This window comes from Xyrauchen texanus, chromosome 36 (assembly GCF_025860055.1).
Source record: "Xyrauchen texanus isolate HMW12.3.18 chromosome 36, RBS_HiC_50CHRs, whole genome shotgun sequence".
NCBI classification, from domain to species: domain Eukaryota; kingdom Metazoa; phylum Chordata; class Actinopteri; order Cypriniformes; family Catostomidae; genus Xyrauchen; species Xyrauchen texanus.
The window spans coordinates 22,717,819-22,734,893 of record NC_068311.1 but is presented as its reverse complement, the minus strand read 5'-3'; the positions used below and the strand labels follow the sequence as shown (position 1 = coordinate 22,734,893).

The 17,075-nt window shown below is 38.3% G+C and overlaps 1 protein-coding gene across 2 annotated transcripts; it reads left to right on the top strand.

Moving 5' to 3' along the window:
* The first annotated feature begins 4,614 nt into the window (after positions 1-4,614).
* On the top strand, positions 4,615-10,644 carry LOC127629984 (protein FAM222B-like). 2 transcript variants are annotated; one of them, XM_052107336.1, is made up of 3 exons: positions 4,615-4,736; positions 7,488-7,570; positions 7,773-10,644. In XM_052107336.1, exons 2-3 carry the CDS (start codon positions 7,492-7,494, stop codon positions 9,497-9,499), a joined length of 1,806 nt encoding a protein of 601 aa, XP_051963296.1. In that variant the 5' UTR covers positions 4,615-4,736; positions 7,488-7,491; the 3' UTR covers positions 9,500-10,644. The 2 variants fall into 2 exon arrangements, with proteins under 2 accessions (XP_051963296.1, XP_051963297.1); XM_052107337.1 differs by having other exon boundaries at positions 4,627-4,736; positions 7,424-7,570.
* The last annotated feature ends 6,431 nt before the right edge of the window (positions 10,645-17,075 follow it).

Here is a 17,075-nt window from a genome sequence, read left to right as displayed (position 1 = left end):
TGTACCATGGTATTTACAAGTTACTTAAAAGAAAATAGGACCATGGTAGGCAGGGTTGGGGAGTAACACATGTAACGGGATTACATATTAAAAATACAAGTAACTGTATTCCACTACAGTTACAGTTTAAATCATTGGTCATTAGAATACAGTTACATTCAAAAAGTATTTTGATTACTGAAGAGATTACTTTGCAGTTTATTGTTATTTGTTTCATTTAATATTTAGTCCTTTCAGATGGAAAACATTTATACATATAAATTATGCGATCCAAAGTGCATTTGAACAGCGGTGAAACACTTTCTGATGATGTGTTACATTCATACGAGCAGACAGAGAAGTACGTTTGAAGTTTATTTTTAGCCTTTACATGCACATGTTACCAGACACCATCATATTTTTATCAATAAAATTCATGTTGGATCATAATTTCTTTTTTCTAGTAAGACATTAGGACAAAAATCATATTTTTGATAATCATCTTTGTGTTGTTTTCCTGTAAAAATATCAAAAAAAATCCTTAAAACAAGATCAGTTTGATGTATCTTATTTTAGAAACAACACAAGATATTTAGGTTTTTCAGAGAATGTATTTTTAACATGTATTTTGTCTTAATGTACTGACAGAGTTTTTATAGTCAAAACAAGTGAAAAAAATCTACCAGTGCTGAAGAAGTAATCCAAAGTATTTAGAATACTTTACTGGCCTTGAGTAATCTAACGAAATATGTTACAAATTATAATTTGGAGCATGTATTCTGTAATCTGTAGTGGAATACATTTCAAAAGTAACCCTCTCAACCCTGACGGTAGGGTACAACGGGGCTAAAGGCTTAAAACACAAGACTGACAAAAAAATATTTATTTGTATTAATTAATGATGGAGCAAACATAATTTGTGTGTTAAGCAATAACAACAGAAGGTAGTTTTGATTAAAATTACTAAAATATATATTTTTTTAAAGTGGAGAGGGGTAATACAATTTTGGAGTGAAAGCCCCCCAGGGGGGTTTTAGGGATATTATGTAAATATAGGTACAACAGCAAAATTTTTCAATTTAGGCAAATACTGACAACAAGATGCTTTTTTGAATAACAGATTAAGATCATACTTATTCAAAACGAATGATTGACCATTTAAATTCAATCACATTTGGTATTTCATAACATCTCTCAAGTATTTTATATGAATCTTTATTGTGATTGGATGAGTCAATGTTTGCCCACTTTGAACATTTTTCATACCAACTATATTCCCCCGTTTAACAAGAACAATGTGTTTTACAGGGGACTTTTTTGTTTTGTTTACACCAAATACTGTTGTTTCCATAAAAAACCCCATTTGATTTAATTACCTTGTACAAAACTGAAAATGAAATTTTTTACTTTGTCTAACAAAATGTGATAATTTTAGGGATTCTCATTGGCTACATAAATTTGCAACATTTAAAAAATGATTAAATCTGAAATCAAATAACCTCAAAATCAAACTTTCAACAGTGCACAAAATGATTTAATGGATCAGGAATACAGTGACAAACGAGTGTTAAGGAAAGTACTGTAGTTGTTGTGTAGTGTAGCGGTTAAAATAATCAAAAGTGCCTTTTAAACAAGCATTTTAGCACTTTAGTCCTGTTGTATGCTGAGGTTCCAACAAAACCTTTAAAAAAAAAAAAGAAGTGTGTAGTGGTCAGTGATTTTCATAAAAGCAGCTGTCAAATACAATCCATGTGTTATTTCTAGTATCAGGATTATTAGAAAGATGGCCACATCACGTTACATTAGCAAATCGTGCGGAAACAGATTATAATAGAGGGAAAATTAATCACCATTTAGTCGAAGGAAACTGAAACAACAGAAAGATAAATGTGTAGTCTGTGAAATTTAGCTTGTTATTGATGGTTACCCCTAGATTTCTGACCGTTTTGGAAGGCGATACTGTAGTTGTACCCAGCTGCACGGTGATGTTGTGTTCAACAGCAGGGTTGGCTGGAAAGACAAGGAGTTCGGTCTTGACTGGGATGAGTTGCAGGTGGTGTTCCTTCATCCAGGCCGAGATGTCTGCTAGGCAGTCAGCGATTCGAGCCGTCACTGTGGTTTTAAGGATTTGTAGATATTTTTACAGGAAAACTATACAAAAATGATTTTTGCCCTAATATCAAAGATCTTACTAGAAAAAGATTTTTTGATCCATCGTGAGTTTTTTTATTTATTTAAAAAAGTATGATCGTGCATGTAAAATGGCTAGAAATAGCATTTTAGCTTAGCATAAAGCTGACAATATACAACAAGGTTTATTTCTATTTCTTCTGCCGCAGACTTACTTCAAACTTTTGTTGGAAAATGTTTTCCATCTGAAAGGACTAAATATTAAATAAAACAAATGACAACAAAAATGCAAAGTAATCTCTTCAGTAATCAAAATACTTTTTGAATGTCTGTATTCTAATGACCAATGATGTAAACTGTAAATGTGGTGGAATACAGTTACTTATATTTTTTTTAATTTGAAATACATAATCCCATTACGTGATTCCATTACTCACCAACCCTGCTGTTTTTTTTTTTTTATATATATATATATAATGCATGATGTACACCGTAAACACTGACGTTATCATTACTGGAAAAAAACCAGTCTTGATTAAACATGAAGTCAAAAATCAGGTTTTGGGCTCATAACACAAATATCTATGTTCCTTTAACTTTTTCTTCTTAAACGTTTAATAGACTTATGATTTTAAGTGTTAATACCTCAAACTATTGAGTACAAAATTGATGTTTGGGGAATACCCATAATGCCTTGTGCTTGAATTATTTAATGATGTTTCCTTGGTCAAAGGGAACATATGGGGGCATTTAAATAGTTGTTATTAGGATTCATAGAGGTTTTAACTCTTTTGTTGTATTATTTATTTTGTTGTTTTGTGTGATGTCAGTTGGACCCTGTTAACTCTATCTCAGTTCTCTTTGTGCATGTGCAGCTGAAGTTCATGTATGTAGTACAGGGTGTCTATACATTTCTTAGAAATAAGTTTATTTGATGACAGCTAGAATCAGGTAATACTCTTTATTTAAACTGTGTTATTATATGACCAAATTTGAGTCCATTCAATTAAAATTACTTTACTTTAAAATTACAGCATTTAAATAGCCAATCTGAGTTAAGTCTACTTGCATCAAGTTACCTTACTTAAATCGTTTTTGAGTTCCAATAGTAGCAAGAGTTATGGAGTAGTGTCTGTAGAGCAGAAGAAAGAAAGAATTTATATGTACACTGGCAGCCAAAAGTTTGGAATAATGTACAGATTTTGCTGTTTCGGAAGGAAACTGGTACTTAAATTCACCAAAGTGGCATTCAACTGTTCCCAAAATATAGTCAGGACATTGCTGATGTAAAAAAACAATCAATATTTGAAAAAAGTCATTTTTTAATTAAATCTAAACGGGCCTCATTTCCAGGCAGCCATCACGCCAACACTTTATCCTTGAGTAATCCATGCTAAATTGCTAATTAATTACTAGAAAATCACTTACCATTATATCAAACACAGCTGAAATCTATTTAGTTTGTTAAATGAAGCTTAACATCGTCTTTGTGTTTGTTTTAGAGTTGCTACTGTATGCAATAGACTGGCATGTCTTAAGGTCAATATTAGGTCAAAAATGGCAAAAAAGAAATGGCTTTCTCTAGAAACTCATCAGTCAATCATTTTGAGGAATGTAGTCTATACAATGCTGTCTTCAAAGACAAAGAACAACTGTCTCTAACAAGAACAGATGTTCAACTAAACAAGAGGATAAGCACATCAGAGTCTCTAGTTTGAGAAATAGACACCTCACATGTCCTCAGCTGACAACTTCATTGAATTCTACCTGCTCAACACCAGTTTCATGTACAACAGTAAAGAAGACTCAGGGGTTCAGGCCTTATGGGAAGAACTGCAAAGAAAAAGCCCCTTTTGAAACAAAAACAAAAATAAAAGATTAGAATGAGCAAAGAAACAGACATTTGACAACAGATAATTGGAAAAGAGTGTTATGTATCTTAACCTCATTGAGCTTTTGTGGGATCAGCTAGACTGTAAGGTGCGTGAGAACTTCATCTAAGGCAAGTGTTACAGGAAGTGTGGGGTGAAATGTCACCAGAGTATCTGGACAAACTGACAGCTAGAATGCCAAGGATCTGCAAAGCTGTTATTGCTGCATGTGGAGGATATTAAGAAATCTTTGAAGTAGTTTTAAAAAAAATCACATTTTAATAGTAATTTTTTAAGTTATTAATGACTTTACTATACATTGTGATCAACTGAATGCCACTTTGGTAAATATAAGTACCAATATCTTTCCATAAAAGCAAAATCTGTACATTATTACAAACTTTTGACCACTAGTGCGTGTATATAGATATATGTATGTATTGGGGGTAAACCCGGTGTAAGCAGGACAAATGATAAATAATGCATCATGACTTGCAAGGAAAACTTATTACAATAGAATTCCAAACCAACAGGTGGCGCGTTGAACCCAAGTTACCTTGGCTTCTCTTCGACACTAGCGAGGAAGGCGCGTGGGAAAAACGTACTGCGCAAGCGCGATTAATAGGCTGCAGCTGTAGGCACTGGGCAGCAGCAGTGACTAGACAAGCTTTTTATCGACATAAGCAGAGCACAGGTGCTGAAAATCCACCAAAATGTTCGTTTAAAGAATCGCACGTCTCATCCCGAAGCCAGAGAGTAAGTTTACCTTTTCGACACCTTCGATGTGATCATTTTAATGCGATATTAAGAAATTGTGAGTTGAAAGCCGAGCAGTGGCTCGCACAAAGACACCGGCTGTATGCTAGTGGCAATAGCAAGGACAGAGGCTGAGACATCAAGACCGGCTCAGATCTCACTCTAATCACCCTTTACTTTAGCTTTAGCCTGCTGGCTAGTTAGCTGGGCTTTAGAAGAACACAGAAAACGTCCAAAAGGTTGATGTGAGTCCAGTGTACTGCGGAGTGTCTATGTTTGGGTCATTTTTTGTCTATGTAGCTAGTGGCTAAGCAAAGTTTGGTGGATAGCTGATTTATTTGAGTGTGGATGTTGCATCAAAAGGTTAAGATCAGATTACAAATTGTACTTTACACTTAAGATGATTTAGTTTTATGCTTAGCTAGTCGTGTTGATAATGATTTGTGTTCCAGGTTACCACAAGATAACTCGGCTCCTTTAAAGCCTCTTTTGTTTTTAATCAAGTAAGTGGTATTTATGTGTGTCAGCTGAAATTCAAGCCAGACTTATAGCTTGAGAGTTGCTGGCCATATTGTATTTGCTTTTAAAAGCTTTGTGCTGTGAGCTTGGCAAAATTTTGGATTCTTTTCAAAGGTTTTCAATTAAACTACCTGGAGATCACCATCTAATAAGTGCCTCTTCCATTTAAATGGGCCATTTGGGGGGGTTATATGAATATAGATACATGGGTTGGCATTCTGATTCATTATAGATTAAGTACACCAGAGTTATTGTGTGTCACAGCTATAGCTGATACAGGGGTGTAGATTCCAGGGAGGATGGGGGAGGTACACCCCCCCCATACCATGATCAATGGAAACCTGTATATGCTTCACGCTGCAACCACCCAATGTTCAAGCCAGATCCTCGCCCTTGAGCTGATAACACCTCCCTTCACAGTAAAATGAAAAGCAACTTCCAGATGATAATAGTTTGGAAATGGGTTTAGAGGATCATGTCAGGCTCCGTCTCGGCTGCACTTCTTGCCACCTGCACATCTCAGATTGGAAGCGTCATCTGGGAGCTTGTGGTCGTGGTCATGTTGCCGCATCCCCTGCCATGCCCCTGGTCACCTGCCAGGCAGACGGGAGAATGCGTTTGCATCGCACTCCTGACACTCAGTCAAACTGCAGGGTGTGCACTGTGGGCCCTGACACCAGCTGTTTGAGAGAGCTATTTAAAAAGGTCATGGATGAATGCATGATGTTTAAATAAATGGCTACATTGAGGCAATTACAAGGATCTATAGCTCCAGCATTTGATGGATGTTCAGGTAAATTAGCAAGAGTAGGGCCGTTTAATACTACTGTGAAGGCTGTTTTTCTAGCTGCTGGCTGTAAATCATGTCATTTGTTGACCATCAAACTTGAGTCAATATTACTTAGCTTGTTAGGATATTCATGGTGTGCTGACCTTCGTTCTGCTGAAGTTATTTAATTATTATTTCACACAGCCTGATGTTACCATTGCTGCTCTGTTGCTTCTGCTGCTCTTGTGTCACTAATTAAACTAGAAGTTTCCCTATAATAATATATTACACTCCTAAGATTCCTTTATAGTTTGTGTTCTATTAAACATAAACTTCAAATTAGACCTAGGGATAGAACATCCAAAAATACAAATTCTGTCATTTATTTACACATGTTCTAATAAACCTATCAGAGCTGGGCAATATGCAAGAAATATTGCGATATCCGATTACATAGTCCATAAATATTATTGCTTTATTGATTTTGCTTTGAAAATTACATTTATTTATTGAAACATGGAAAACTTAAACCAAAGATTTTTCTAAATTCAAACTGCACTTTGAATGATACAAAAAAGCAATTCAAATAACAACGCAGCCAAAGAAATCTGTAACAGTAAAGAAAGAGTGATACACGTGTTCCACGAGACACGTTCCCACTGCATGCCTCTGAACAAACCGCACATCAGACACATGCATCAACGGCTTTTCTTTCTAATGTTTTTCAACATATAATAAATTGTGTTTCTTCAAGCATGTGTCTTTGTGTCTAACAGCATTTCTTGTCATGTGTCATGAGACGTCTTTCAGTTAGCCCTCCACAGTGGCGTGTAGATGAGCAAAATTATCCACCACTGTGCATGAAATACCTGCATTTGGTGGGAGCTAATTTCATACCCTGGGTATTTAGTATATTTCATCATTGTCTGTCAATGAGGGTTGCAATCGGCATCAAGATATTTGTCAGCTATCGTCGATATCTGTTTACTTTGTCCTATCGCCCAGCCCAAAAACCTTTTATTACTTTCTAAGGAAATATTAAGCAGACACCATTCACTTTCATTATGTTGTAAGTTATACTTGTAATGACTTTGTACATTTATGAAAATATTAATTTATAAATTAAATTAACAACAGGACATATGCTGTTTAATTGTAATTTATTTAACAGATATAATAAACACAAAACTTAAGTAAACTTTAAAGTAAAAGATCGATCTTTGGATTTTAGGGACTTAAGGGAAATAGAGATTGTTCAGTTGGAGGTTAATCAGAAAGTCTATATTTTTACTCGGTCCTAGAATAAGGCAAACACTTTGCTTAATATCTCTATGGGATATCTCCACTGTCACCTGCTGAGAAGAAAATAGCTTATGTTTCTTTTTCTTTTTTTACACAGTGTATTTTAAGAGATGGGTGATATGAATCCATTTTTGCTCCTGACGAGACTGTTTCCTTTGCAGTGTGATGCTGGCCTGTCTGCCGGTATCAGACCCCTCCCTCAAGCTTCTCTCTCACACGCAGATGAACACTGGACTTCAGAAATGTAAGTGACTATTAACACCTTCAGTTACAACCAAAATGAGCTTTGTTCTGATTTGACTACATGCTTAGGCTACTACTCGCCAATGTAGGCTACATTTGGCCAAATTTATCTTTCAATGCTTATCTTTGTTAATGAAAAAGCTTTTTTTGGCCCTGTTCTGTTGGGGTCAATACTCTTTATTTTCACCTTTTCTCATTCACAGGGGATACTACACAGAGGATGAGATCAGCACAATATCCTACCCCAGCAGAATTGGATGCTTATGCTAAGAAAGTTGCCAATAATCCACTGACTATAAAAATCTTCCCCAATAGCGTGAAAGTACCTCAGAGGAAGCATATACGCCGCACCATGAACGGTCTCGACACCTCCAGCCAGCGCTACAGCCCCTACCCTCCTCAGGTCAGCTCCACGACAGGCCTCTTGGCCATCGTCAAAGTCCCAGTCAAAGGGGTTCTCAAGAACGTCGAGGGCGGCCGGGCCCGATTTCTCCCCAAGCTCATCATGAACCCGCACACTGGGCTTTACGCCAACCCCAGCACTTTAAACATTCCTCACACTGTTCCACACCCTCGAACTCCATCTCAGTCGCAGCTTCCTTTAGGCCAGAAGAGTCTTGCTCACTCTCAGGCCTTGCAGGCCCACCCTCAATCCCTGCAGCAGCATAAGGCCAGTTTACAACCGCAACAGAGCCTGGCCCATCAGGAGGCTATGCATACAAGCCAGGCTCACCGATCACCAGAACCGCACCACGCCCTAAACCACCAACAGACTCTCGTGCAACAGCAGTTTCCCGGTCCACAGGGACTCCGGCACCTGCCTGATATGGCGCAGACGGTAAACTTGCAGCACTCCCAGGGTTTCCATCAATCCCAATCCATGCCACAGACCAGTTGCGCTGGCCCGTCAGCCCCCGGGGTCTTACAGCCACCCCTAGCGGGCTTACAGATGCCACGCAAGCTGCCTGATGCCGACGCCCCTCCCAATGTGACTGTGTCTACCTCAACCATCCCGCTGTCCATGGCTGCCAGCCTGCACCAGAATCGGCCCAGCGATTTGAACAGCATCGTCAATCAGATCAGCCAGTTCTGCCAGGCACGGGCCGGCATGGGCTCTACCTCCGTTTGTGAAGGACAAATCGCCAACCCCAGCCCCATCAGCCGCAACCAGCTCATTAGCGCAAGCTCCCGGGTTTATACCCATAACCCTGTCGTGGGCCCTCCGCCTTCTTGCATCCTCGGTAACTCGGACAAAGCCTGTCTCACCCCAGCCCTAACACTGCCCGACATCACCGCTATGAATAGGATGCCTGTTTACCATAATGACATGAAGCAGCAGCAGTCTCAGCAACAGTTACCACAGCATCAGCATCAACAGGGCTCTTGGGGTGGCCAGCAACAGCTTGCACACCTTCATCACCTTCCGGAGGGAGCTCACCAGGGCAAGAACCTGCCCAGAGAAGCCCTGGTAGGGCATAGTGGGTTCCTCACCAAGGGCATGAGGTACCCGCAAGAATTTTGCATGGGTCAACCCTTCAGCTTAAAGCCCCCTACAGACAAAGTGACTCCTCCTCCAGTCAATGGGATGCCAGGTGGCATGAGTTACAGCAATGGCCACTTCATGCAGCCTCCTTGGAATAGCATCTTGCCAACACCAAATGGTGAGAGCTCAGGGTCTCAAGACCTGGCGGGGCCATTCCACGGAGGCCTATCAGGGGCCTCCATAGACTGCAACCCTGGACCACAGTACAGGAATGTGGTGGCCACCTCCAGCCAGACGAACATGATGCAGACCATGGAGTACATGGGTAGCAACTTCCAGGCAGCCTGCTTCAGAGCGCAGAATCCTGCCACAACATCAAAGGTGCGCAGGGTCGCAGATTCAGGTGATAGTAGAAATGTGCACATTCACCACCCAGGGTACAGATGAGCTGCAGCCATTCACACTACTCATAAGGCAATGTTAGTAAGGTGACATAAGGAAACCCCCCTGCCCCCTTCCCATTTTGTTCTCAGTCTTGCAAGTGATCTGCTGAATGTTTCCTGTATGATGATTTTTACATGACTACCACAGAGCTGAACGCCCCATCCATGTGCCACTTTGCTTCTTTGAGAGAGATATATATATATATATTAGCAGTTTACATTTGTTAAATGAGTAGCCTTTGGGGAAAAATGTGGGCTTTTATTCATTTTCTTTTCATAAATAATAGCATCAGTTTGTGAGATCAGCACTGTTTTGTCCATACCTATCTAGGCTGTATAATTTGAAAGGATAGTGTACCACACGAAATGCATATTAATTTACTTCCTTTATGGCAAAAGCCATTTGTATGTAGTTTAGGCCTACTTGAGAATTGAAGTACTAACTCTTAACAGGTTGATCTTATTCACTGAAGACATTCAAGGGGTGCCATGATACTGATATATGTGGCTGTTTTTCCATCTAAGCGAACTGCTCACTTGTACAATGTACAGTGATTTTGATTTGATTTTTTCCCCCTCTTAATGTTTACATATTGTGCTTTTGTAACTAATTCTGAATCGATATGAAAGTGCAAACTGATAATGGGATATGCACACATGACAAGACTGTTTCTTTTTCAGACTGTTGAACATGAATCAGGTTTTAGTCTTAGGTGGAAATGTTACACTAGGGCTGTTCCAAGCCACATTGTGTAAAATGTTGATCCTACCTTGAAGTGTCTGCTCATGCTTATCCTTTTTTTCCTTAATTTTTTTAAATATTAGTTTTCTTTTTAAATGGATAAAGCTGTAGACTGCAATTGCTTCGGGACTTGTGCTGTGGCCTAATTGTATAGCTTTGAATTTTATTTTGCTTCTAAATTTAATTGTTACTACTTGAATTTCATTGGGGAGAGTGTTTTTAAAATTAGTGACATCAGGCTCCTACTACTATATGCGTTTCAGTGGACCAATGTTTTAAGTAGGGATGGCTCCGATACCTGGATTGACCTTTTTACCCGGATCGCGTATTGGTCCGAGAATCCCGATCCAAATCCGATATGCTACTGCATGTTGGTCATTGACAGTGCGGTCAAGCTCAAATAATGACCTTCAAATCACAATTAAACTAGTCCATATAACTCAGGCTCTTGCAGTCATCCAAAAGCTTTGTGAATTGCAAAAGGCTGTTTAATAATAAATATACAGTCAACATGCACAGCTAAAGAATTCTCACTGAAGCTTAACCGAACGAGCGCCGTTCTGCCTACGTGCAGAGGCTCATGATGCGCAGCGCAATATGTGGTCGCTACACACAAACTCCATCTCATATGTAGATGATCAATAGTTCGGTCTGCCTATAACATGCATTGAGAATGGCACCAGACAAGCATTTTACCAGATGTTGAATGAGAAGTGTATTTAACTACTGTAAATTAGCCTACAAACCAACACTCAAACACAGGTTCCAGGAGCGCTCCGCACCAGACTTTCAAAATAAAAGCCTTAAGAAATTACAACTGAAATTTATCACCAATATATTAAAAAATATTATAAAGTATAATAAAAACAAATTGGGTTCCAAAAATTACTGTGTGACTGAATAGTGGATTGATAAACTAATAAAACTAAAATGAAATAAATAACAGAGAGAGTGAGAGATCTGAAACCATTTACAAGTCCAGATACAAGTTAAAATGTGTAAAGAGAACTGGCTTCTTTTCTACTGAAGACTTTCACTGGAGTTACTGTTATTTTTTCTCCTGCAGACTAGTACTGATGGTTCAGGTATCGGAATTGGATTGGAAGAGCAAAAATGGTATTGTTCCATCCCAAGTTTAAAGGATGACCCAAATTTTCAAACAAGAGTTCCGTCATCCTCATGTGTTAGTTCGAAATTACAGGAAAGATGTCCTTGACCATAATTGGATGATGGAAGTGTGTAGATATCAGCGCAATATAAATGAGCACCACGGGTTAGCCTGTGGCTGCACTGCTGTGCTACTGTTACTGAGAGGTGCGATTAGCCGCTGTGTGGCAGGGGGGGATTGGCTCCCTGCTTTTGCTCCATCATTAACACCATACTGCTCTTCCCTGGCAGGATCACTTCCATCTCCGTCACACGCTGTTGTCTGTCAGCTGAACCCTGCCAGTGCATTTTCCACCCACCCCAGGCACTTGATGTGTTATTTTGTACTTATCTAAAATAGCTGAAATTCACTGCCGGTGACAGTCTGGCTCTGTTTATTGATGGGAAGTAATCTAAACTAAATATTTTTTTTTAAGAGGAATAAATCACCAAAACTGTATGCTGTCATTTTTATGGAACACATAAGTAGAACTTTTTGATGAATCATTATGCAACTTGTGCCATATAACAGCAGTCCAAAGCAACTTTTTGGCACCATTTGTTGAACTGGACATTGGCTTGTCACAATCTTTGGCAAAAGTTCTTTATTAAAGATTAGTAATGAATGACAAATCTCTCAAAATGATCTCGTTGCTTCAAAAATTGTGGAATATATATATATATACACAACACAATTTGTATGGCACACTTTCACAGTGTTTTATTGCCCTTTTTGGAGCTTGACAGCCCCTGGTTATTATGACCGTTGAATGGCCAGGGTATAACAATTCTTCAAAAAAAAATATCCATATTTTTATGTTCAAAAATCACAGCATATGTGTTCGGAATGACACGATGGTTACACATTTTTGGTTGAACTTTTCAGTTTTCACTAAAGATGAACAGCCTCTTCAGTTTTTAGTTGTTTTGCAAAGAAAACTGATGATTGATCCATTCCACACACCCCAGTTAAACTCCCATGGAGTGTTTCCTGTCTTTCTCAGGTCTACTTGTGCCTCTTCTCATATTTTCCCTCGACTCAAGCTTTTATAGATGTTGAACGAGTCTCCATCTTTATCAGGGCAGGCCATCTGGCAGTGGAGGACGGGTATTGTTAGACTTTAGTGTAACGAGTGGAGCAACTGCAATGAGCAAATGGGTGGAGCCGTGACACCCAGTAACATAGCCTTAAATATTTGATCCTTGAACTGTCCTTGACAATAGGCATGGTGTAGAATGTCAATGAATCATGTTTAGCTACATACGTTTTTGTGAAACCATAAATCGGGGATCAAACTCCCAAACAAGAAGATTTTTTTTTTTTCTTTTAGCAATGTATGTTAAGAACTGGGCTGTAACAGTTGTCGCATTCAGACTATGTCACGTTATTCTTCTCAAACTTGCATCTTTAATTTGCTTTGTTTACCAATGCTGCAAAAATTTTGAAGCCCTTGATCTGTTTCCTGTCATGGGCAAATGCATACATCTGTCATGAAATACAAAAATATAAGCTTAAATGTGAATAAACATTTTGCGACTAGGCTTTTCGATAAGACTGGCCATAGATTAAGCTTTCGCTTGTTTTACTATACTTTGCCCATGAAGCTGCTATTTTATTCCAACTACAAAAAAGTAATTTCTTATAAATGTTATGAGGATAGAATTGATACCTAATTTATATTATGCCTTTTTTTGCAATGCAATATTGTTAATAGGTTGAGCATTGGCAGACGTAATAAGTTATTCCTTTTGAAAGTCGACTGTCAGTTGGAAAGATTGAACTTTGACATTCTGTATTTTTTTTTGTCCTCATTTCATGCCTTGTTACAGCTCAAGAGTACAAAGTCAGGTTACTCTTTTAATAGTTTCTATGTCTATGTGAAGTGCCTCCTCTGGGCTGATGTGGACTGTACATATGTGACCGTCGGAATGGAAAATGGACTGGCGCTAATGCACATTCCAGACCTAATGCACGACTCACGAATGCCGGACCGCGCTACTTTAAAACTACTGATGATGTTAAAATAACAACGTCACGTGCTGCTGCAGGTGCGAGAGTTGTTTGGATGAGAATAGTTGCTGCTGAATCACTAGTTTAGGTGGCGAGCGCTATGCTGCTGAACTCCCTAGTGTCCTTGAAACATTCAAAGGAATGCTCAAGAAAGCTCTTTGTCTTTTGGAGCACATGCACTTCTGCCCACATCAACCCCACTTTATCCCTTCCCAAAACAACACAGTGGAAGTTTTGAACTTTGGGAGTGTGTGTTAGAGATTAGTGTGGAGGAGTCAAGTGTGTTTCATCTTGTTCCACCAAAGAACAAAATGTCACTTGAATGGTAGCTGTGCTCACCTGTTTTGTGTAACCGAAAAGTTTCATTCCAGATACACATTTTTCCAGGAACGTGTTGCACAAACTTTCCCCTCTAACCAAAATAAAGTTTGACTTGCATTTGCAAAGAGTGTTGTGACCTTTTATTTATTTTTCTTCAACAGTTGGGATTTCATGAAGCCACTGTCATTTCGTCGATTCATGAGTTTTTCTACCTTTGATTGGCAGAGCTAAAGTTTTCAAAATATTAATATTTTATAACCAAATTTTCTCACTATTTATTTAATAATACATAAATATAATAATACAGTATTCTAAACTTCTTATTATGCTGACTTTTTTTTTCTTCAAGAATTTCAGCATTTAATGAGATTTGTATTTATTTTACTGTCACAGACCATTACACCACTTAGACATTTTTTACTTTAAGGCCTAGAAAATATTTGCAAAACTACCTAGAACTCACAAATTAAAAAGATGTTAGTCATAGTATAGGTGTATTGCAGTAATTGATTTGTGAATAGCATTTTAAAAGTTTTTCATTTATTCATTAATTTAATAGCTCTGGGGGGGAAATGAACATCACCTCATAGACCCAACACTGTCAGATGGGTTTTACAGCTGATCTAATCCGCCAATCATGTGGCAGCAGTGCCATGCAGAAAATCAGGACAGGCGTTTACAAATTTTACAAATAATATGAGGCTAAACAATTTAATATAAAAATACAATCACGGAGCACTTTAATAGAACACACCTACTTATTCATGCGATCACCTAATCAGCCAATTGTGTGGCAGCAGTGCAATGCATAAAATCATGCAGATATAGGTCAGGAGCTTCAGTTAATGTTCACATCAACCATCAGAATGGGGGGAAAAATAGATCTCAGTGAGTAGATCTGCTGATCTATATTTACTGAATTTATAGATATTTTCATAAATACAGTGTTGACAAACTAACACTTTTTTTTTTTTTTTTTGTAAATGCCCATGGAGTTCAAATTGTTTTTATTTTCCATAATAATTTGACACATGTCAGGTACAAATATGTGATCTGGTTTCATAAATGCAGTGTATACGTTTTTTTTTCATTATCTAGCTGGAAAGAAGTGACGTGAAATGTTACAATATGCCCCTCGCCTGTTACAACTTTCCATGCCTATGGGGCACATTGTAACATTTCATTGTAATTTGACCATATGATCACTTAAAATCCCCCTCAAACAATCTCAACTTATTAAACTAATAGAATATAAATGAAAACAATTTGTCAATAATGCCTAGTTTTTAACACTGCCACATAAATTATTGCTTCATTGTTATACATCAAAGCCACAGAAGAGGCCAAAATTAAGCAAGGAAATAGATGAAGACAACAAGACACACACAAATAGGGGAATTATGTCAAGCACATAGTTACTGCATGGCATCGCATATAGTTTGTTTTAATAGGGGCATGTTGTACCACTACGTTACAATGTGCCCCTGTTAGAACAAGTGCCTTGGCACAACTGAGATTTAAACATGGCTAGTTACTTCTGTTTGATAGCTAAACATTACTCGACTATTCAAGATGCTAGCTAACAGAATAAGCACAAAAAACAGAGATGAATTACTTTCATGTGAAATTTGACTTGCTACCCTTAAATTAACTTTTGGCAATATCTTCCAAGGCTTTTTGCATTTTCTCCACAGCATTGATATGGCTAAGGTTAAATAATGTTTAGTCATACCACTTCCACTGTGTGGAAACTCTTAAACCATTTGTGTTGCGACTAGCCCCATGTTAGTTTGTGCCCTGCTCTCCACTAGTAGGGAAACAGCTGTGAAACCTTCTAAATTGAATGCCTTCCTTCTGCGATGTGGAGCTACCATTGATCGGACTTGTTGGTTCAGCACATCCCACAGATTTTCAATTGGACTGAGATCTGGGGAATTTGGAGGCTAGGGTAATACTTTGAACTCTTCATCATGTTCCTCAAACCATTCCTGAACAATGTGTGCAGTGTGGCAGTGCACATTATTCTGCTGAAAGAGGCCATTGCCATGAAGGGGTTTACCTGGTCTGCAGTGATGTTTAGGTAGGTGGCATGTATCAAATTGGCATCCACATGAATGGCTGGACCCAGTGTTTCCCTGCAGAACATTGCCCAGAACATCACACTCCCTCCACCGGTTTCTCGTCCTCCCACAGTGCATCCTGGTTCCATAACTTTCCCGGGTAAATGGCCACACATACACGGCCTTCCACTTTATGTAAAAGAAAACAGGACTCATCAGACCAGGCGACCTGCTTCCACTGCTCCAAGGTCCAGTTCCTAAGTTCCCATTCCAAATGTAGGGTTAATAAATTATAATATAATGCTAAAATTTAAATGCAAAGATTCAGTGAAATTGTACATTTCAAGGGATCATTTCTGATTTATTTCAAGTGGAAATGGCTATTTCCAAAACAAAAGGATGGTACATTTTGAGAGGTGTTTTGTCCAATGTAAAGAAAAGGTGATTTTAGATTTTTCCAGTTATCAAGGTTTAGGTGCTTGTGAGGATATATCACATCTGCTTATCTTAATACTGACATATTTCTCTATGATATATATATATATATATATAAACTTTATTTTTTACATGAATTACCACCCACAGAATCTTGACAGATATGGCACTTGCGTCTGAGTTCATTTAACCTCAGGGCATTTATCTGACACAGCTCTAATTGGCTTAGTGCAAAACTGTGCCATGATGCCAACTTTAAGGGCTAAAGGAGGAAACTGAGGGTACTGAGGAGCTTATCACTAAACTAAGTATCGCATGGATGGGCAGTTGGTGGGTGCTAAACCTTTTTAACATGGTCCTGTGTTGCTAATGAGATATAATGGAGATATAATGGGCCATTGATGCATCTTGATGCCCTCAATAAATTTTGCATTGATGGATTGACTACAATGAGTCAAATGCAATCACAGAGAACATATGGACCAAAAAGAGTAATAAATGTATTTGCTCCTTTATGGCTGCGAACAAACCTCCCTTGATTTTCATTATTGACACTCAGATTTTCTTTGGCACATTCAACAATAGCTGTCAGTCACTTTAAGTGTACACTATATGATGAGGAATAATCATTGTGCAGTGCCTTCAAGACTTCTGTAAACATAATTCTTTATAATGTTAGAATCAAATTAAGTATTTAAACCTCTTACTAATTATACTGAAACAAAGCGTTCACACAAGACTTTGTGTCCCTTTCATTTCCCATCATATGTATGTGAAAATAAGAGAGCAGGTATGCAAGAAGAATGTGAACTAGATACATGTCTTGTATGAAAAGCTACAACTTATTTTCGCGTAGAGATCAACC

Coding starts and splice junctions, on each gene's coding strand:
- LOC127629984 (XM_052107336.1), top strand. CDS start 7,492: ATGCTGGCCTGTCTGCCGGTATCAGACCCCTCCCTCAAGCTTCTCTCT. Junction 7,571..7,772: donor GAACACTGGACTTCAGAAAT/GTAAGTGACTAT, acceptor TCTCATTCACAG/GGGATACTACACAGAGGATG.